This window comes from Suillus paluster (genome assembly GCF_016628075.1).
Source record: "Suillus paluster strain FC165 chromosome Unknown EDB91scaffold_11, whole genome shotgun sequence".
Taxonomy (NCBI): domain Eukaryota; kingdom Fungi; phylum Basidiomycota; class Agaricomycetes; order Boletales; family Suillaceae; genus Suillus; species Suillus paluster.
In genome coordinates, this window is record NW_024537571.1 from 332,098 (window position 1) to 351,392 (window position 19,295).

Sequence of the window (19,295 nt, forward strand, 5' to 3'; positions counted from 1 at the left end):
TCGGAGTGTGCAGCGGAAGACATCGATTAGGGGACATGGACTTCGTGTCATAATGGATGTATGACCAAATGATGAACTCGTGTCGCTTGCGTATGTGACAAGCTATTTCATCTGAATATGAGCACGCTGAAATATTCCGCGCGGCCATGCCGTGTTTGGACCTGACAAGGTGCCCAAGATGATCAAGCTTGTCTCCCAATGGGGCCCCGCCACGCGTGATCTTGTTGGGCTCGTACAGTTTTCACAGTTTGAGACAACCTGCCGCGAATACGTTGTATACGATGAATGGGGATTTGTTCCTCATCCCGCAGCGACCTTTGATGCCATCCTTGACTTCCGGCAAGATTGCGAACCGGGCGAAACCCATTCTTCTGTTCTGCGGGTCCGACCGTGCGATGAGGTGGGTAAGCCTGGCATACGTTCCTCCGCCAAGCCGTGGGTGCCAGTGGTTTCCGAGATAATATCCGCCCTTGAGTATGCGTTAAGCGGCGGTCAATGGCCGAGCAGGTTGAGTTCTTCCCCCTTTGTCGCTCCTATGCTGGTGCTCGAGATGTCGCCGATATCCTTTGTTTTTCGCGGATGGTACTAGACCCCACATGGCTGGGGAAAAGTGGGTCAAGTAGGCTATTTCATGGTTCCTGTCACCTAAACACTGGTTTCTTCATTGGTTGTTCGAATCTGAAACTACACGGCGTGAAGTCGTGGATTGTTATGTCTTTAGGATGAGACAACTTTTGCTATCTTTGTCTTGGTTAAGGTATACTCGTATGTTCGGAACATATGCTGTCTTATGATCATTCTGTTGCACCACCGGGTGGCCGTTCGGGTCCCAGCTTACACTTCCCGCACTCTCCTTCGAATCACACGCCCTCGCCGATATTTCCACTCTCCGATGACCCGTTATGCCCTGTGCGGTGGTAGTCAGGGCTCGTCGCGGTGCACATCATACCGTTTCCGCTCCCCAGGCCTGCATACCCAAACGACAGCGAAAAGTACTAGAAGAATACATGCCAGCATATTTCGCTGATGTATGGTTGCACACAGTACTGTAGAGTACTGTGCGGTCCGTTTCCAGGGCTTGCAGTGCTGGCGGACCTTGGCAGTGAGCTTAGAACTCGTGTTTCATTGTACGCATCCTACTTGTCATGCCCAAGGGAGATGCAATAGCTGCCGGTGGAGATCAGGTACGTTATGTGTTTGGTAATTGGCCAAAGCACTTCTCACCGGTCAGCCTTCCCTAGGCGGACATTAGACGAATGTAAGACGAGTTGTTCCTCCCCTCTTCTCAGTGTGCTCTAGTGAGAAAACACAACCGAAACCAGGATGGCCAGATATCCAGTCGACACTCTAGCGTGTCGCTTTCCAAACATTTGCACAACCACCTTTGTATGCGAGACCAGACTAGTGCTGAACCCCCTAACACGCCTGGAACATCGGGCTGGCAGTCGCTTTTGGACGCATGTACATATCGCATACCTGAGTATGACACGTACATGTTCCAAGTCCGTGAAAACTTGCCCTAGACTCACAGCAGGCAACAAGATGATCCGACTGAGGCTATGCTGATCAGTGTGGCTAAAGAACCGACAAACCACGCATATTACACGGATGCCTGGCTGTGAGGATACATGCCTTTACAGAGAGAAAGTGCTCGGCCTTTCAAGCTAAGGCTTCCTCTTGATGTTGCGTGTGATAACGACCTTGCCCACCCTTGCAACGTGCATATGTGACTGGATGCCGGTAATTGGACATGGTTATGGAATATTTCACGGCTACGAAGCGTTACATTTGTTGGCGACAAAAAACCTGTACTGGTGCCCTTCAGAAGAAGACAAGGGAACAGCGTGCCCTTGATGCTAGACGTCGCTTATGGGCTGTGTAGCGCCAAGATCGAAGCAAAACAAATATGATATGTTCGCACAGCAACACCACTTGGGTTGATCATATGCAGCACTCTGCGGTGTCGTATCAAATTAATGATATGCGCTTGTGTGCTCAAGAGTCGAGGTCATTGTCCGCTTGTGGACTGCAAGCAGACACAGACAGGTGGCCACCGAAGCGGTTGCTATGCTCACAGGCATTGGGGAGTCCGCACACGTCTGTCACTCAGCAGTACATGTGTTCAAGAACACCGTAAACACGATCTTTGTTTCTAGCATTACCCACGTTAACGTGCTGTCACAGGGGCTCTGCACTAGGATCTAGGAGTACGTTAGCAAGAGCTCGGCTAGACAACACTTTCAGGCTTCACTTTTAATAACCACCAACCCACAGGGTCTCACACAACCTCACCACACGGATCCACCCTTCAAATGATCAGGTGGTAGACTATAGCTATGGTCCCACCATCAGGAAGTAGCGTGGCCCATGAGCCTCCATCGGAGGACTTGTCACCAATCAGGGGCGATTCGAGTAAGCGAGACTAGTAAGCCGCGTCAGGAACGGTCAGTAGAGCCCACAGCAAAGGTCACCAACCTGCAACTACTCACGCGCATGACCCCACGCTGAAATAACTGCATTCGCTATGATTGCCGCCGTAGCCATTGCCAAATCAGGGACCAGAGGGGCTAACCAATGGATGGCCGACAATCATTAATCAACGGGTCGACGTGAAGGAACGCCTGCACCGTCGTATTCTCCGTCATTTTTCCTGCGCAGTACTTTCTTCATGAACTCCGAGCGAGGTGGTGGAAGTAGCATGTTACATGTGTAGCAAGACGCCGCGTGCAAATGAGTAGGACATAAGATACTGCTTGACGGAGGCGGTAGAGAACATTATTGCACTTGTTAGACACACTTGATTGAAACCTGATGGTAAAAACGAAAAGAGAGAAACCAGGGAATCAACAGGCAGGAATGAGAGTGGGTGGATGGGTGAGGGTTGTACATGACCAAGATTTGAATTATCATAATAACAATTCCAATGTGTGAGATGAATGAGTGAGTGTTGTGAGGGTGAGATGACGGCGGTGGAGTGCGTAGGCCGGCAGGATGGTAGTCGGAGTGCGCGATCAGGTTAAGGAAGTCTACAGCGTGGATATAGATAACAGGCTACAACTCTTCGGGAATGTTAAAAGAAAAGTACGGGTGGTGTAATGCGTCTCGGACAGTGATTCGCTGTGCAGGATCAAATGCAAGTAATCGCCGCACAAGATCCACAAATTGTTTGTTGATCTGGTCCGTTGGAGGTATCACGTCCTGTGAGGAGTCGTTAGGGGAAGCCCAGCCAGCCCACAACTGGTCGTCCTACCTGAAGTGGTCGGGTAGCTCGTACGTCCTTCTTGCTCTGCCGAGAAGCCTTCGGCTTCGGCCAGTCCAGTCGTGCACCGTCTTTGAAGAACTCAGGTTTCCCCCGCATTCCAAGACGGGCGAACCGATCGGGCATTTTACCCATGACCATCTCCATCATTGCAAGATGCTCCAGGTTGTCGTGCGTCTGATACAAAGCGACCCCAGTGTAGAATTCAACCAAAATGCACCCTAATGAGTAGGCGTCACACGGGTATGACCACCCTAAACCTGGAGTGAATTGATGTGTAAATACACGTCGGAGGAATCCTGAATAGGGTCTCACTCACCAAGAATAATCTCAGGTGCGCGATAATGCCGCGTGGAGACGACGGTTGAGTGGTACTCTTCCTCAAAGATTGCCGATCCAAAATCTATAAGATGAATATCTGTTGAAGAGAGTATCCTTTTCGTCCGTGGGGGTGCGTTGCGCTGACAAAGCAAGCAAAGTTATAGGGCTCGGACTCATTGGTCGCGTCAAATCTTACCTTGCCAGGTACAGGGACCATAACTGGTCTGTAATCGTTGCGCACAAGCAAGATATTTTCCGGTTTAAGATCCGTATGAATCAAGTGAAGGTCATGCAAGACTGACGCAACGTGAGCTTGTCTGTTGGAGGAGACAAAGGAGACGAAGCGCTCACAAGCTACGCTGCCGAGCAATTGTCTGGCGAACGATTGTATATGGTTTCGAGGGAATGGCGCAAATTCGTTTTCCTTCAAAAAATCGTACACACACATGCCAAGTAGTTCTGACACAAGGCAAATATGGTTTCGATGGTCGAACCAGTGCAATAGATGGATACATTTGCTGAAAGATACGTTTAAAACGAGTAGAAGATTTATTACCAATACGCACTGGACGTTTGTTGGATCACGTTCCTTCAGTTTCTGAAGTACGCGAATCTCGATCTTGCTAGCATCGCGATATTTCGGGATAGCGCGGATAATCTTGATCGCTACCCGGTTCTGGTTATGGATATCCACTGCTTCTACAACCTTACCGAAGGTTCCCTGCCCCAACAGACGAACAGTACGATCTACAAGATAGAAGTTTATCAGTTGAAAGTACATGATCGCGGTAAAGCAGGCCGACTCACATCGATTATAAATAATGTCATCTGGGACAATAATGTAATGGCCTTCCTTATCGTCACAAGGAATGTTGCCATTGGCAGTCTGGAAGAGGAACGTGAGTATACAATGGAAGCGATTCTGAAGGAATGAAACGATGATTACGTACATCAGCCGTGGCAGCCCCGCTGCCGCTGGCCCACGATTTGGTCGACGCCACGGGCTGCTGCTGGTGCAGTGCAGCGGCCGTCTTCTTTGTGAGAATTCCACGGGAGTCATCAGCAGGCTCCCGTTTTCTCTTCTTAGGCGCTGGCGCCACGATCGCAGCGGACGAAGTGCTGGCCGAAAGGGTTTGTGCCTCGGCAGCGGCACGGGCTCTCGTCCGTATTGGGGCGGAATAGACTGGAGGTTGATATGAAGCTGAGAAGACATTTGTATGGGTTGTTGCTGGTGATATTGTAGAAGGAGGAGGAGTGTCCTCAATTACTATGACTTCACGGACCCTGCCTTCCTCGTCGACCTCTTGAACTTCACTGTAGCTCACTGTATACTGATGCGCGCGCTTCCTCTTTCTTGAAGTAACTGGAGGAGTTGGCATTACTGTGGGATTTGGGAGGGCCCTTGAGCCATTGAGAGTAAGAGATTGGGGAAGATATTGAGGTAGCATTGGAGCAAGCTGACGATGCAGAGCGGTCTGCATCGTCAAAACTGATGTTGTAGCCGTGGTGGTGGTGGTGGTAGAGAAGAGAAAAGGAATTGTAAGGGAAGGAGATTGAAAGCCAGCGTAGGAGCTGAACGGTCGACCACTTTGAGAACGCAACACACACAGGATGAAATGTTAGTTTTGTTGGGGTTTATTTGTTACCAAAAGTAAAAGAAATTAGTATTAGCCACTCGACACAACACAGCGCACGGACAGCAGTTCGCCAACCAAATTTCACTCTTGCGGTGTGCCGGGGCCTTCTAAGGCTCCTTGCAGAATGTTCTGCTAGAATTTTACAGGCTTGCTATGTTTATAAGGTCATTATTCATTTCAAACATTACCCGGCATTCCGCGCTATCATTCACCAGAACAGAGGGTATCTGACCATGAGGGCATATCACTGAGCTAGCTCGAGGAGCTATTTCGGAGTCGAGCTATCGTCCTGTCGCCGCTTTATATATATATATCGGGTTACTGACTGAGTCAAGTCACTCAACCGTGTCATGGGCAAATCGATATCCCCCCTTCCTGTTTTTAGGTCCACGTTTGTCCCGCTTACGACCACGACAGCTTTGACGAATTCACTTAAGTATTACCAACCCTATGATCTTGAACCACTGAACCGCGCCGATGACATTCACGGCATGACTCCTACCCGTGAGAGCTAAGGATGAAGTAAAAAGTTCTTCCGTGAATTGCTGTGGAATCGTTCATTCAGACCTTCAAACAGATAAATGGTAAGCAACATCAGGTGGTACGGTAAAAGGGTGCCGATGGCACCTGAAGGATCCGAAATGACCAAGTCACTGGCCCAGCTGAATCATAGGCTATGCCGCATCAAGAAACCTTGTTATGGAGACGCGGTACTTGTGCTGCGCCAAGGTCGAGATCTGTCAAAAATTGGAATAGGAGATACCATATTAGGATTGATATAGGATTATATTCATATTTATTCTAAACCTTGCTAATAATGGTTTAGATTTATACATTTTACTAATAAACGTGACCATAATTTATTGACCACTCGTCACGCGCATGTGTCACAGAAGCCGTCGCTCGCTGTGGACGACGTCGACTGCGAACAAAACCTCCTTTTGTTACTACACAGCTCATCGTTGCTGTCGGCGAAGCAGATGCAATTATGCGGAGTCTTCCATTTCCAGCAGCTGCTACCTTCGACAACGAAGTACCAAGTGAACATGGAACGCCGTTCAGTCCTGCTACCGATATTCCTATCGATCCTGCCCTCGCCGGTCCACCACTCATAGACCCAGCTATCATGGGCGACGAAGCCGTTCAATTAATTGTTTCGGAGCAGGTTAGTTATGCTTGATGACCGAATATGTCATACCGCGCAGGCGCCAAACGCGTCGCGTGTTGTAATTAGAACTTCTTCTGCAAGTCCACTCACTCACTGTAATTAGGGCCAACCCGTCCATATTCCAGAGGATTTCATTCCGCCACACCCTCGACACTACTCTCAGGAGCCTTCGCAATATGACCAAGGTCCCCGTGGCGATCCATTTGCGCCTCAACCTCCTGCACCTTATCTGCATATTCCAGAAGAAATCGTTCCACTACCTCCAAAACCGCCCAAGAGAAAGCGAAAACCCCGTCGAGAACTCGAGTGCGGCTTTTGTCAGGGGGATGACAAGAAGAACAAGCAGGGTGAACCGGAGGTCATGCTCACTTGCGAAGAATGCGGTCGCAGTGGTGCGTGTAGTTGTCCAGGCCAAATTGAAGTGATGACAAAACTTACAACCAGGACATCCGAGCTGCTTGCAACTTGGTGCCATCGCAGACACTATATGCTCATATCCTTGGAAGTGCATGGAATGTAAAACTTGCGAAATTTGTCAAGAAAAAGGTGATGATGTGAGTAAGCTCCCACAATTGTCAGAAATAGCTCATATTCATTGTGATACAGGAGAGAATTCTACTATGCGACTTTTGCGATCGAGGTGTGTTTCATACGTCATTATATTGGAAAATGACAACGACTTACCAAATCAATCAGGGTGGCATATGGATTGTTTGCGACCTCCATTGGAAGAAATGCCCCCCGGAACATGGCACTGCCCAATGTGCCCCCCATCACTCTTTCCTTTGGAGTCCGAAGTCGCATCCACCCCAAATACCGATGCCCAAGACACAGACGAGGCAACTGCTGAGCCGGAAGTGGACGTTGAAGGTGACGATGGTGACGACGATTCATCTGAAGACTCTTCGGAGTCTGACTCTGAATCTGACGACACCAATACTGTCCAAGCACCAACACCCCGTCAGCGACCCAACATAAAGAAGCCGCGAAAGCGCCGAATCGAACAGCCGACCCCACGGCCCCTCAAGCGCATCCGCCTGCGCTCCCCCGCAGCACATCCACTCGTTGTGCGCCTGCGAATACCTCCGAAGGGTAAGGGCAAGGAGCGAGAAGAGGACCCCGACAGAAATATCTTCGAGGATCTTCTCAGCCCTGCTGATAGGGACATGTCAAAGACAGGGATTGCGGATTCTGACAGAGCACGATTTGATAAAAGTTGCCTTGCCGCTGAGGTTTGCCCTCATGCTCTCAATGTGCATGAACAATGAGTTGACTCTTCTTCGCAGGAAAAACTCGCACCTCCACCTCCGTCAGCACCGCCAGCTGACACACCTGATCCTCCGATAGCCGGCCCTTCATCTCGTCCCCTACGGTCTCACACTCTCCAACAATTAACCATACCTCCCTCGATACCGACGCGTTCGCCAGGGCCTTCTACACCTGGTGCGATTCCGCACACACCTTCTACTATACCTGCCACCCCGTCGGGTTTCCCAGTGCCTTCTGCCACGTTACGTATCCGGACCATTCGCTTCGGGCAGTACGACATCCACCCATGGTATGATGCTCCCTTTCCTGAAGAGTTCTCGAACATTCCGGATGGACGACTGTGGTTTTGTGAATTTTGCCTCAAATATATGAGAAGTGGTTTTGCTTTTGGTCGACATCGCGTGAGTTAGACCTATGACACGGGGATATACAAGTGCTGACTGCTTGGTAGATGAAATGCAAAGCACGACATCCACCAGGCGATGAGATTTATCGCGATGGTGCAATGTCTATCTTCGAAGTGGATGGGCGCAAGAACAAAATATACTGCCAAAATCTTTGCTTACTGTCGAAGATGTTCCTAGATCACAAGTCGCTCTTCTACGACGTCGAACCATTCTTGTTCTACGTTATCACGGAGACTGATGACGTTGGTGCGCGTTTCGTGGGGTACTTCAGCAAGGAGAAGTGTTCTCCGAAGGATTACAACGTTAGTTGTATCATGGCGCTGCCTGTCAGGCAGAGACAGGGATGGGGAAATTTCTTGATCGACTTTAGTGAGCACTCAAAGTAGGGTCACAATGGTACAAGGTTGACACTTGACTTCAGGTTACCTTCTCTCCAAGAAGGAACAGCGCGCCGGGTCACCTGAGAAACCACTCTCAGGGCTTGGTCAACTAGGGTACAGGAATTACTGGACCCTTGCACTCATGCGGTACCTTCATACATCACCGGATAACCCGACCCTTGAAGGTTTGTTTCCCACCTTCCTGAAACACGGAGTGCGTTGACGTTCATTATCAACAGCTATCAGCAAGGGTACATCTATGACCATTGAAGATATTTATAATACCCTCCAGGACCAGGGAATGATCTCTGTCCAATCTGCCACACCGCCTATGAGACCTACACCAGGACAAGCCATCAAATTCCCGCGAGGGCGCAAGAACGGCATTGCGCGCCGTCACCTTCAGCGGCAGAGCACGCTCAACAAGGAGGACGAGGCCGGAAGCAAGGCCAATACGCCCTTCGTTCCCCCTACGCGATACCAAATCACCTGGGATCCCGAGAAGGTGGAACGCTACCTTGAAGCGTGGGAGAAGAAAGGGTACATGAAGCTGAAACCGGAACGGTTGAAGTGGACGCCGTTTGTCCTGGCACGGACGAAAGCTGGTGGAGAAGTTCTGCAAGCGGAGCTGGGTGCCGGCATGGGTGCCTTGAGCGGCGTTGCAGAAACACCAGCTCCTGTCGCTGATCCGATGGAGGATCAGACTCCGGCCCCTGGAACTGCAGAGCCCTCCGTTAATGAGTCTGAGGCATCGCCTGCTGAAACCCATGAAGCCTCAGACTCTCCTGCAGCGCGCCTGTTTGATGACCTCATAGCCGATAACCCTGAAGCTCTTGCACCAAAGAAGCAGTTGCGAAGTCGCGTAAAAGGAGGCGAGGTGCCTCGATCCGTCTTCTCGCGAACGCAGTCGAGTCGCAACACGATCACACGCACTGCCCTCCAGCGACATGCACGTTCTGCATCGGCTCGCCCTATCACTGGCATCGATGGTGCGGTGAACGGTGCTGCCATCGAAACTGATGAAGATACTGCTCCGCTGCTGGTAGAACAATCGAGTCCTGATATTCCTGCCAAACGGCGGCGAGGACGTGCATGGATCAAGCCACCAGATGATGCGTTGTCGGCAGTATCCGAGTCCGGGCGGATGACTGCTTCGCTGTCACCCTCAAGACCCTTGACTCGAGTCAAACGCAGGAGGATAGAGACGCCTGAATCAGAAGCCTCTTCGGAGCGTTTGGAAGACCATGCTGAGCCGCCTGATGGTCCTACCCACTCCAACGGTCGCATTACCCCTACCAATGGAGTTGATGAGAAGGAGGATGTTCAAGTCTCTCACCATTCGCCCGGATCATCTGGTCCCATCAACAATGGTGCTCATTCTCTTCGGGTGGAGACAACCTCGTCAATGTCAGAATTAGATACACGATCTTCACCTGCTCGGTCGCAACCACCGGATGACGAGATTAAGTCGGAGGAGGCGGATACGCCTCTCACCGGCATAACCAGTCGGCACAGCGTACCAAGCGACGACACATTGTTTGTAGTGGAGACTACAAGCGGGGTAGGAAGTAAGGACTCTGCAGGCTCTGATATCATCAGGGCCGCGCACTCGCCTATTTCTCAAACTACCGGGAGGGAAAGTGCTGGTCAAGACTCAGTGCCCAGTGGTTCCGCTGCAGGTCTATCTAACGATCTCGATCAATATTCTGATCTGGATGCTGAGGGCGAGCCAGACGACGAGGTTGGATGAAGTGCTACATGAATTCAGGTCACTACTGCTAGTATATCATGACCATTAGTCGTATTGCTACACTGTTTGTACGTTCCTTGCTGTATTGCCGGAATCAAGCGGAAGAATATATCTCGATGTGAGCTGGATCTGCCTAACCTGGTCCACCCAGGCGAACTGGCACAAGGCGAATTGTTGTGTGACCGGTTGTTTGGCGGCGACTTTAGAACCAAACAGCCCGCCCTTTTCTCAAGCCGAGCCACAGCGCAAGCGCGAGCGGTTCACGCCGGTTCATTGTGGTTCACAGCCTGACCTATGGAAACTCACAGGTGAGTCCTATCTCGTAACATCCATGCATGGCCACACCCCTTTCGCTTGTCTGCGGTCCCCCATTTGCATGATGTCAACTCTGATGCTTATGCCCGCACAGCGACCCAAGCATGGCTTTTGGACATCTTCAGCGAGACCCAAACCTGCCGACTAATGTCAGCAATGTCTCGGTAAGCTACATCTTGCTACGAAGAAAGCCATTGATATCATATCGATATCGTCATACAGAGTTTGAATCAAGCGCTGGGCTCCCATCTTGCCCCTGCTATCAGTGGGCGTCCTCCATTCCATGATGGCGGAGGATACAGACTTTCTGATTCACCGCCAACAATCATGGATCCGAATTGTGCTCCACGATCTGCCCAGCCGATAGCCGGCCCTTCTCATTCTTCGCCCATTCACGAGTTCTCAGGGACTCCCAGCCAACGAAACTCCAGGTACGAGTGGGTCCAAGCGTAAGCAGACCGATGGTATGACAGCCAATGGTAATTCACAACCGGGTAAAAGACGACGAGAGGGGGACGACATCGGTGACCCCTTTGACACCGACGCTGTGCACGGTTCCAAACACTGGACTGAGGATGAGAAGACGAAATTATTCAATTGGCTCATGGGCGCGACGGAAGATGACCACTGGAATGCGCTTCGAGCTACAAAAAACTCGTGTCTTCGCGAGGTGTGTACTCTAGATGGTGCGATAGCATCTTACTCACTCGGCGACAGTGTGCCATCGAGGTATTTGGCGGCAAGAAGACTTACCAGGCGCTGAAGGGCTGTTACGAACGAAATTTCAATTTATTTAAGCAGATCTATGCATTCGAGAGTTTCCATGCGCAGTTGGGGAATGGTCTTGTCAGCTTTGCGACTGAAGGAGACAGGTTGCGAGAATATGAACGGCGACTGCAAATTGCTCGCAAAGGTGGCTGCGACGTCGGTAACGTGGGTGCCAAGACGATTGACCACTGGCATAAGTCAGGCTGGTACGATTTGTTCTATAGAAGGTGAGTTACTTTTCGCTTGATTGCGGGTTGATTTAGGAGATCGTGACTAGATGGAACGGCGATCCCGCCACTACACGACCCGCAAACCGCCAGAATAACAACCCAGGGGCAACAAATTCCCATGGCGGTGAAGATGATGATGACGATCCGTTGGAAATAATAGAACCGACTCCAATTCTTCAACCTCAAATTCAACCTCAGAGCACACCGTCTCATCCTTACCCTCAAGTTCAGCAACCGCAAGTTCAATCACAATCACGCCCTCCTACTTTCGTTTTCACACCACAATCCTCCATTGCAAATAAAACTAATGCCCATGAGCTTCTGGTACAGGAAGCAGGACCATCAAATACCCCGAGTCGCGCCGTCTTCCCCAGCATAATCATCGCCATCCAATGACCCGTCGGTTGTTAATTTCGCTTTACCACAAAACATGATGGCTGCATGCTTGCAGCTTTTGCAAGCGCAGGTTCAGCATAGCAAACTGAAGTTGGAATACCTGAGGAGACGAGAGGAAAGGGAAGATAGAGACAGTGCTACTCGTAGAGATACCGAGCGTGCTCGACTGGAAAGAGAAGCTGCCGAGTGGGAGCACACAAAGGAGACAGCTAATGTCAAGCACAGAGCCCAACTCGCAACGGATGTATTGGCGAATCCGGTGGTAGATGGCTCTGTGCGTCAGGCAGGCAGCCGATTATCTTAAAAGACTCTTTACTTCGGACTGATCTGGATAGTCTAGGAAGAACAATATGAACAAGTACTATTATTACTGGATCGTAAAATGGTTAGCTGTCTACCACTTCTGTATAACAGACCTTGATTGTTTGGATATATGCTCCGCCCACATCGGACCCATTTTTTCTGAAACGATCAACGTTGTTTCATCTACCTAGCTCCGACACTGACCTACCGCTCGTAATATTCACTACTCGCTGAGGGTACACCGCATCCAAGTACTTATAATTTGGCCCATGATCTATTAATATACTCCTTTGACAGCTCACTAATTATCGTCCTGTGCCCGTTGGTTCAACTTATGTCCCGTGTTACCAAAAGCCGTCGTTTGACTCGATTCGACAATTTGGATTTACGATATCGCCAAGTACTAGTCTTATCGTTTAAAAGCCACCAGGCAAGTCGTTGCCTGCCGAGAGGCGACGTTTGTTCTCAGGATCATGTCATCATGCCAATCCTGTGAGCTTATTTAATCTACGACGTTTAAAATCTTTCTTTTCCGTAGTCGTGTATCGTGCGAGGCCGTCCCACCGGAATCCCCATGGTGGGCTATGCGAACAGCCTAGGATCCCCGCAGTACTTCCCACCGGAGCGTACGACTAGTACAACCGTCGGGGAATAATGTTTACACATACCGTCGGAGTCGAAAGTCTGATAAAGGGGGCGCTGTAAAGCATCGTAGCCGTTCAACAGCTAGTTCATCCGCAAGCATGATATCCAGCGTAGCTCTCTCCTTGGCCGCATTTATCGCCTACATAACATGGCGTAACTCACGACGCCATACTTTGAAAGATATCCGTGGGCCTCCTTCGCAGTCATTCTGGTTGGGTAACACATCTTCGTGTCAAAGGCGTAGACATCTCTCATATACATTTTCAGGTAGCGAGAAAGTTCTACGAAACGCCAAACAAGTGGGGGACTTAGAGTTTCAATGGGCTCGTGAATATGGTCCAACTTGGGTGACTAAAGGATGTTTGGGGGTAATATCATCACGTCCCTCCAGCATTTCACTGCTCATGAGTTGCCTCAGGAGGAGGTTCTCTGGACCGCTGACCCCCGTGCTCTGCAATATGTCTTTCATACATCTGGTTATAGGTTTTCCAAGAGCACTGTTGCCACTGAGACGACACGCCTCTTCACGGGGGAGAGTATTTTAGTCACGGATTGTGAGTTTTTCCCTTTGCTACTGTGGTACGAAGCTAATGTCTTCTAGCCATTGATCATCAAAGGCACAGAAAGATCATGAATCCTGCGTTTGGAGCTGCCCAACTTCGAACATTTTTGCCTGTTTTCCGCCGCTCGGCAGCTCGAGTAAGAGAGTCAAGAAATCTCACAGGAACCTCCTTTTTCATGTTTTCATTTAGCTCTCACAGAAGTGGAAAGACACGATTCAATTAAGAGAAGAGTCTGATGGATATATACTCAACGTCAATGAGACTTTATCAAGGATGACCTTAGATGTCATCGGCGAAGGTGGGTAGTCGCCGTTTGTCTTACAAGGTTCTAAATTCATGTCTGTGAACCGCAGTCGGTTTCGACCACCGCTTCGGGGTCCTCAATGACAACGGAGCCGATAACGAGCTGGTCCAGGCATTCAATAACCTGTTGTACGTCTTGCAATTATCTGCGCCAGGTCATATGTTAACATTCACATTCAGTGTCGACACGCTGTTGAACCCATCATCATGGGATATTGTCTTCAAGTCAATCTGGAGATTCCTTCCTCAACCGATTCTAAACTGCTTGAAGTACTTGCCTTCCAGAGAGTATAGCCGATTCGCGACATACCTGCAAACAGCCATTAAAACAGGAAAGACCATCATTAACGAAAAGGCAGCTGGTACCGAAAAGGGCAGCAAAGACATCATCAGCATCCTCGGTATGTTCCCCGCCGAGGTATTCTTAATGCGTGATCACTCATGAGCCTTGGTGTCTCAGTACAGTCCAACCTTACGGAAGACGCACGATCTCAGCTAAGTGAGAGAGAAATATTATCGCAGATAGCGTGAGTGATAGCATCAGAAAGTATATGCCAGTTAGTGATTGCCACATTCTAGCGCCATTCTGGTCGCTGGACATGACACTACTGCCTCATCTCTCACATGGCTGCTATATGAGCTCTCGAAGCACCCTGAGGATCAGCAGCGCATCCGTGAGGAGATTAAAGCAGCACGAGCGACTGCAGAAGCTCGTGGCGATGATGATTTGCTGCCCAACGATTTCAATAATATGACTTTCACCAATGCCGTCATCAAAGTTTGTCCAACGCTTGTTTCCTTCATTTCATTCTCAACTTCATTTGTCTCCCAGGAGGGACTTAGGATGCATCCGATAGTTCCTACCTTGCTTCGGGAAGCAGATTCGGACGATGTTATACCACTTGCTCAACCAATTGAGACCAAGTCAGGAAAGATCATCAACGAAATACCCATCTCGAAAGGCCAAGGCATTTCAGCATCTATTTGCACTTACAACAGGTTGGTTGCCATTGGCTCATGAATTGCTCCCTCGCTCACATTATACTTCTCAGACTTCGAAGCGTTTGGGGAGAAGACGCGGACGAGTGGAACCCAAACCGTTTCCTGGACGACAGCAGGGAAAGATCATCGTTGGGAGTTTTCGCCAATCTGTGCGTATTTTTAGCTATTACAATCTGTCATTATTTAATATAATCCGACATCTCAGAATGACTTTCTGTAAGCTATTTATGCCCTTGCTCTCTTGAAAATCAACCTTACATGTTCAAATCAAAGCGGCTGGCCTTCGTGCTTGCATCGGGTAAGCGAAATGGTCTTTGAATGATATTGGTGATTCTGATTTTTTTCTGTGATTAGCTGGCGTTTTGCGTAAGTTCAGGACCAGAGATACCGACCATTACTCACTCATGATTACAGAGTTCTTGAGATGCAAGCCGTGCTCGTGGAGCTTATCGAGAATTTCGAGTACCGATTCCCCGCAGGTGTCGAGGTTATTCGATTGAATGCTGGACTCATGGCACCCATGGTTGAGGGTAAGATGCATGAAGGTCTCCAGATGCCCTTGGAAGTTACCGTTATCTCGTGAATTTTGATGGTACTTGCTACAGAGGTCGTAGGTTTGTCATTAATTTTAGTACTCTCACAAAAATCATTAGTTGCTTCTCGTTCTCTCGGTAGCTTATGAGTTGTTCGTCTAGTTGGAACGACTTCGGTGGAAGTGGTAGTACAGAAAAGTACGGTCAGCATTGCAATTGATGGGAAGCGCCACATTGGGCAGAAATGTTGCAGCTTGCTTGTCATTTCATGCTCGGCGAGCCTCGAGTTACAACAATTAATGTCTGTCTTCACTTGTACTCCCCGTCGTAATGTGGATTTCAATGGATCATAACCGGAAGTGCTTCTTCAAGTTTAGATCAACCCCGGCGGGGCTCGTGTTCGGCTCGAGCTACTAAGTACAAAGTTCCAGCCTGTTCATAACATGTCCCAGTGTCCTTTACCGGCTCTTCCAACTGGTTATTTGATTATCCTCGTGTGCAGTCACCATGCTATCCAAGCTGCTGTCGTTGATGTGCATATTTCCCTTTGTCCTAGGCGCATTGGCCTTGGGTCCGTCCTCTACTCCTGCTGGAAGACCCCAAATTCCAGGTGGTGAAAGTTTTAGCGTTACTTTAGCTGGCTTATATTCGCCGGTGATAACTTCGTCTAGTTCTTCATCGATTGTTGCAAAAAGCCTTACAACGTCTTCCGCTTCCGCCAGCACCTCAGGCGCGTCCATCACAACTGGTGTTATCACCATTCCGCTCTCAAGCTATCCATTTACTCCCTACCCTACACCTACTCTCAACCCTCGCCCCCCGGTTTTCCCTGCAACTGATCCTTTGAGCCCTCCCGATGTCAGTAGTGATATGCAAATTGTGCCCAATTTTGGGCCTGCGTGGGCCACTGCCTACCAAAAGGCCAAGAACCTTGTCAGTGCATCCTTTTGAATGATTTATTGTCTTTCCAGCTTCATCCTGAATCTTCAAAAACTTTCTATAATGAACTATGTTGACTCGTGCTGAATATGCCTGGTCGCCAGTTGTCGGATTACACCATCGAGGAAAAAGTCAACATTACCACTGGGGTCGGTTGGGGGAACGGCTTGTGCGTTGGTAACATCCCGCCCAATAAAAACTTTCCTGGATTGTGTCTTGAGGTGCGTAGCTTGAGTGTGTGAGGTGTTTGTCTCATGATTCGCTAGGACTCGCCTCTCGCCGTCCGTTTTGCCCACTTTGCGACTGTGTTCCCAGCTGGAATTCAGGTCGCGTCCACGTTAGTCATCTTCAATCTCGCTAACGTAATATGTCTACCATATGTTACAGCTGGAATCGCGTTCTGATGCGTGCTCGTGGGCTGGCTTTGGGACAAGAGTTCAAGGGTAATGGTGTCAACATTGCCCTTGGCCCTATGATGAATATGGGCCGCATCGCTCAAGGTGGCCGCAATTGGGAGGGTTTTGGTGCCGACCCTTTTCTGACCGGCGAATCTGCGTATGAGACAATCTTAGGCCTACAGCAAGGTGGAGTACAAGCCACTGCCAAACACTTCATAAACAAGTTTGTCTTCCATTGCACCCGTTTGCACTTGCACCCACCTGTCTTCCTAGCGAACAGGAGCACTTCCGCACTGAGGAATCCTCAAACGTCGATGACCGGACTCAACACGAGATTTACGCGCATCCATTCTTGCGCAGCGTCATGGCTGGCGTTTCGTCCGTCATGTGCAGTTACAGTAAGCCTCGATCGTGTTTTATGCCATTCAGATCATTTGAGGTCTGAATCACAGACCTCATCAATGACACTTACGCATGCAACAATGACAAGATGCTCAACGATATCTTGAAGCGGGAGTATAGTTTCCAAGGTTTTGTTCAATCTGACTGGTCGGCGACCATGACGACCCTCTCTGCTGTCGCAGGGCTTGACATGACTATGCCCGGCGATATCACCTTTGACTCCGGTGACTCCTACTTCGGGGGTAACCTCACAGACTATGTGAACGACGGCTACATTAGCATGGTTCGCCTGGATGATATGGCAACGCGTATCGTCGCTGCTTGGTACTACCTGCACCAGGACGAGAACTACCCTGCGACGAATCTCAACGCGTTCAATGCGAATGATGAAGTGAACAACAAGCATGCGAATGTGCAGGCGGACCATTACAAGCTTGTGAGGCAGATTGGCGCGGCTGGGATGGTCCTCTTGAAGAATCAAAATGGCGCGCTACCACTGAACAAGCCGAGGAACTTGGTGCTTATCGGAAGTGACGCGAGTCCAGGCAAATCCGGACCTAACGAGTTCTCACACACGAGTGGCACCGATGGCATTCTAGCCATGGGCTGGGGATCTGGGTATGTTGACTCTCAGAAATACTTGGTATTGTTCCTGAACACTGATTGGCGGCGCCCCATAGGACTGGCAACTTCCCCTACCTTATTTCGCCCCTCGAGGGTATCCAGGAGCGTGCTCGCCGGGACGGCAGTAGTGTGTTCTGGGACTTTGACGACTGGAACACTGCTCTAGCAGGTAATATGGCATTTGGCCAGGCCGTCGCTCTGGTTTTCACCAACTCTGACTCTGGCGAGGGTTATATTACTATTGATGGCAATGAGGGCGATCGGTACGTTTCTCTCATTTTCAAGCGACGGTGATGTTCATTTCCTGCCAGCAAGAACCTCACTGCCTGGCATAACGGTGATGATCTCGTCCTTGCTGTCGCCGCACAGAACAACAACACCGTGGTCGTCGTGAACAGCGTCGGCCCGCTTATTGTGGAGCCCTGGATTGAGCACCCTAACATCACCGCCGTCGTCTGGGCTGGCATCCAAGGACAGGAAGCAGGTAATTCTATTGCTGATGTGCTCTATGGCGCATACAACCCCTCTGGAAAACTACCGTATACTATTGCCAAGGATCCTGCCGATTATCCCGCACAACTCATCACTGGTGGTTCGGGAAACGAGATTTTGAGCATTGATTATACCGAGGGGTATGTGCACTTGACCAAGACCATTTGGATTGACTTCACGATCTTTGCAGGTTGTTCATCGATTACCGCCACTTTGATCAAGTGAGTTCCCAGAATCTGTTTTTCGCTTTCACGTCTTGAATAAGGGGAACTGTAGGCGAATGTCACACCACGCTTCGAGTTTGGCTTCGGCTTGAGCTATACCACGTTCTCGTACTCCGACCTTTTCGTGGCTAATATTCAGTCATTAGACATTGATCAGGAGGATTTAATCGCTGGGTGGGAGAACGGGGAGGCGTCACCCATCGCCGAAGGGTCTTCTATTGCGCTTTGGTGAGATCTTCACGACCAGTGACAGATTTGCAGGTTGATATCACTCCCAGGCTCCATGAGCCCGCATTCCAGGTCACTTTCAAGGTCACTAACACTGGATCTGTGTCTGGGACTGAGGTTTGTGAAACCGTTCATTCATACCCTTACGCTCAACTTCGAATAGATCCCCCAGCTCTACATTCACCACCCGTCTTCAGCTGGCGAACCTCCTTCAGTCCTGAAGGGGTTTACAAACGTCGAAATCGGACCGTATGACACGAAGCATATCTCGATCACGCTCTCGCGCTATGACCTGTCTATCTGGGACGTCGCCGCTCAAGGCTGGCGCAAACCTGACGGCCAAATATCGTTTTCTGTCGGCGCGAGCAGTAGGGACTTTAGGTTATGGGGTGTCATCCCTGCTTGATATTGTGCTTCATGCTCGAGGTGCTTTTGACTTGACGCAGTGGATAGACTTAAGTCACTGGGCTTTATCATATTTTGGCGGAATCGAGGTACGCTAGTAATCTAATCAGAACATCTGCAGAGATCCGCAGCATGGGTCAAATATTATATCGGTGGCGGCCTTCTTGAATTTCAAAATGACCAGGCTTCATCCTTCCAATGAACCCTCTCCGGCGGCAACGTTGTTGCAACTATTTGATTAAGTTTAAACATAGTTCCCGGCACGAGACCGCCGTGGATATACCAACCTTGCTTGCACCGCCGTCCGTTGTTGATCTCGATCACGTGAGATATA

General features: G+C 49.7%; 5 protein-coding genes across 5 annotated transcripts; 4 read left to right on the forward strand and 1 right to left on the reverse strand.

The window, feature by feature from the left end:
• Nucleotides 1-178: 178 nt before the first annotated feature.
• EDB91DRAFT_1079739 (uncharacterized protein) lies at nucleotides 179-1,622 on the forward strand (the record flags this gene model as incomplete). Its single annotated transcript, XM_041315169.1, has 7 exons — nucleotides 179-404; nucleotides 476-610; nucleotides 922-1,028; nucleotides 1,076-1,102; nucleotides 1,155-1,184; nucleotides 1,401-1,502; nucleotides 1,524-1,622. 7 exons carry the CDS (start codon nucleotides 179-181, stop codon nucleotides 1,620-1,622), a joined length of 726 nt encoding a protein of 241 aa, XP_041180117.1.
• Nucleotides 1,623-3,051: 1,429 nt separating this feature from the next.
• Nucleotides 3,052-4,959, reverse strand: EDB91DRAFT_1048598 (kinase-like domain-containing protein; the record flags this gene model as incomplete). The annotated part of the gene is made up of 8 exons (XM_041313415.1): nucleotides 3,052-3,198; nucleotides 3,251-3,519; nucleotides 3,579-3,720; nucleotides 3,777-3,877; nucleotides 3,932-4,098; nucleotides 4,147-4,327; nucleotides 4,388-4,466; nucleotides 4,531-4,959. 8 exons carry the CDS (start codon nucleotides 4,957-4,959, stop codon nucleotides 3,052-3,054), a joined length of 1,515 nt encoding a protein of 504 aa, XP_041180118.1.
• An 899-nt stretch (nucleotides 4,960-5,858) lies between these two features.
• On the forward strand, nucleotides 5,859-12,437 carry EDB91DRAFT_1334870 (uncharacterized protein; the record flags this gene model as incomplete). The annotated part of the gene is made up of 20 exons (XM_041325471.1): nucleotides 5,859-5,927; nucleotides 6,173-6,382; nucleotides 6,489-6,777; nucleotides 6,830-6,939; nucleotides 6,992-7,025; nucleotides 7,082-7,617; nucleotides 7,672-8,055; nucleotides 8,106-8,430; nucleotides 8,483-8,626; nucleotides 8,681-10,182; nucleotides 10,224-10,259; nucleotides 10,343-10,499; nucleotides 10,601-10,670; nucleotides 10,773-10,937; nucleotides 11,008-11,176; nucleotides 11,224-11,501; nucleotides 11,552-11,828; nucleotides 11,956-12,174; nucleotides 12,236-12,285; nucleotides 12,395-12,437. The coding sequence occupies 20 exons, from the start codon at nucleotides 5,859-5,861 to the stop codon at nucleotides 12,435-12,437; spliced, it is 5,067 nt and encodes a 1,688-aa protein (XP_041180119.1).
• A 288-nt stretch (nucleotides 12,438-12,725) lies between these two features.
• Nucleotides 12,726-15,586, forward strand: EDB91DRAFT_1116384 (cytochrome P450). Its single transcript, XM_041317979.1, has 15 exons — nucleotides 12,726-13,064; nucleotides 13,116-13,216; nucleotides 13,267-13,402; nucleotides 13,450-13,547; nucleotides 13,601-13,709; nucleotides 13,765-13,843; nucleotides 13,895-14,115; nucleotides 14,175-14,241; nucleotides 14,294-14,492; nucleotides 14,547-14,713; nucleotides 14,767-14,865; nucleotides 14,922-14,932; nucleotides 14,990-15,014; nucleotides 15,071-15,082; nucleotides 15,131-15,586. Exons 1-15 carry the CDS (start codon nucleotides 12,947-12,949, stop codon nucleotides 15,297-15,299), a joined length of 1,611 nt encoding a protein of 536 aa, XP_041180120.1. The 5' UTR covers nucleotides 12,726-12,946; the 3' UTR covers nucleotides 15,300-15,586.
• Nucleotides 15,587-15,756: 170 nt separating this feature from the next.
• On the forward strand, nucleotides 15,757-19,158 carry EDB91DRAFT_1327822 (glycoside hydrolase family 3 protein; the record flags this gene model as incomplete). Its single annotated transcript, XM_041325258.1, has 13 exons — nucleotides 15,757-15,824; nucleotides 15,921-16,182; nucleotides 16,293-16,409; nucleotides 16,455-16,525; nucleotides 16,576-16,809; nucleotides 16,860-16,984; nucleotides 17,039-17,606; nucleotides 17,669-17,875; nucleotides 17,924-18,244; nucleotides 18,295-18,325; nucleotides 18,381-18,556; nucleotides 18,607-18,673; nucleotides 18,720-19,158. The coding sequence occupies 13 exons, from the start codon at nucleotides 15,757-15,759 to the stop codon at nucleotides 18,960-18,962; spliced, it is 2,490 nt and encodes an 829-aa protein (XP_041180121.1). The 3' UTR covers nucleotides 18,963-19,158.
• Between the last annotated feature and the right edge of the window lie 137 nt (nucleotides 19,159-19,295).

Bases quoted from the DNA above. Each gene is read 5' to 3' on its own strand.
- EDB91DRAFT_1116384 (XM_041317979.1), top strand. From the start codon at position 12,947: ATGATATCCAGCGTAGCTCTCTCCTTGGCCGCATTTATCGCCTACATA. The intron at 14,116-14,174 runs GTATGTTCCCCG...TTGGTGTCTCAG, and splicing joins AGACATCATCAGCATCCTCG to TACAGTCCAACCTTACGGAA. The intron at 14,242-14,293 runs GTGAGTGATAGC...GCCACATTCTAG, and splicing joins GAAATATTATCGCAGATAGC to CGCCATTCTGGTCGCTGGAC.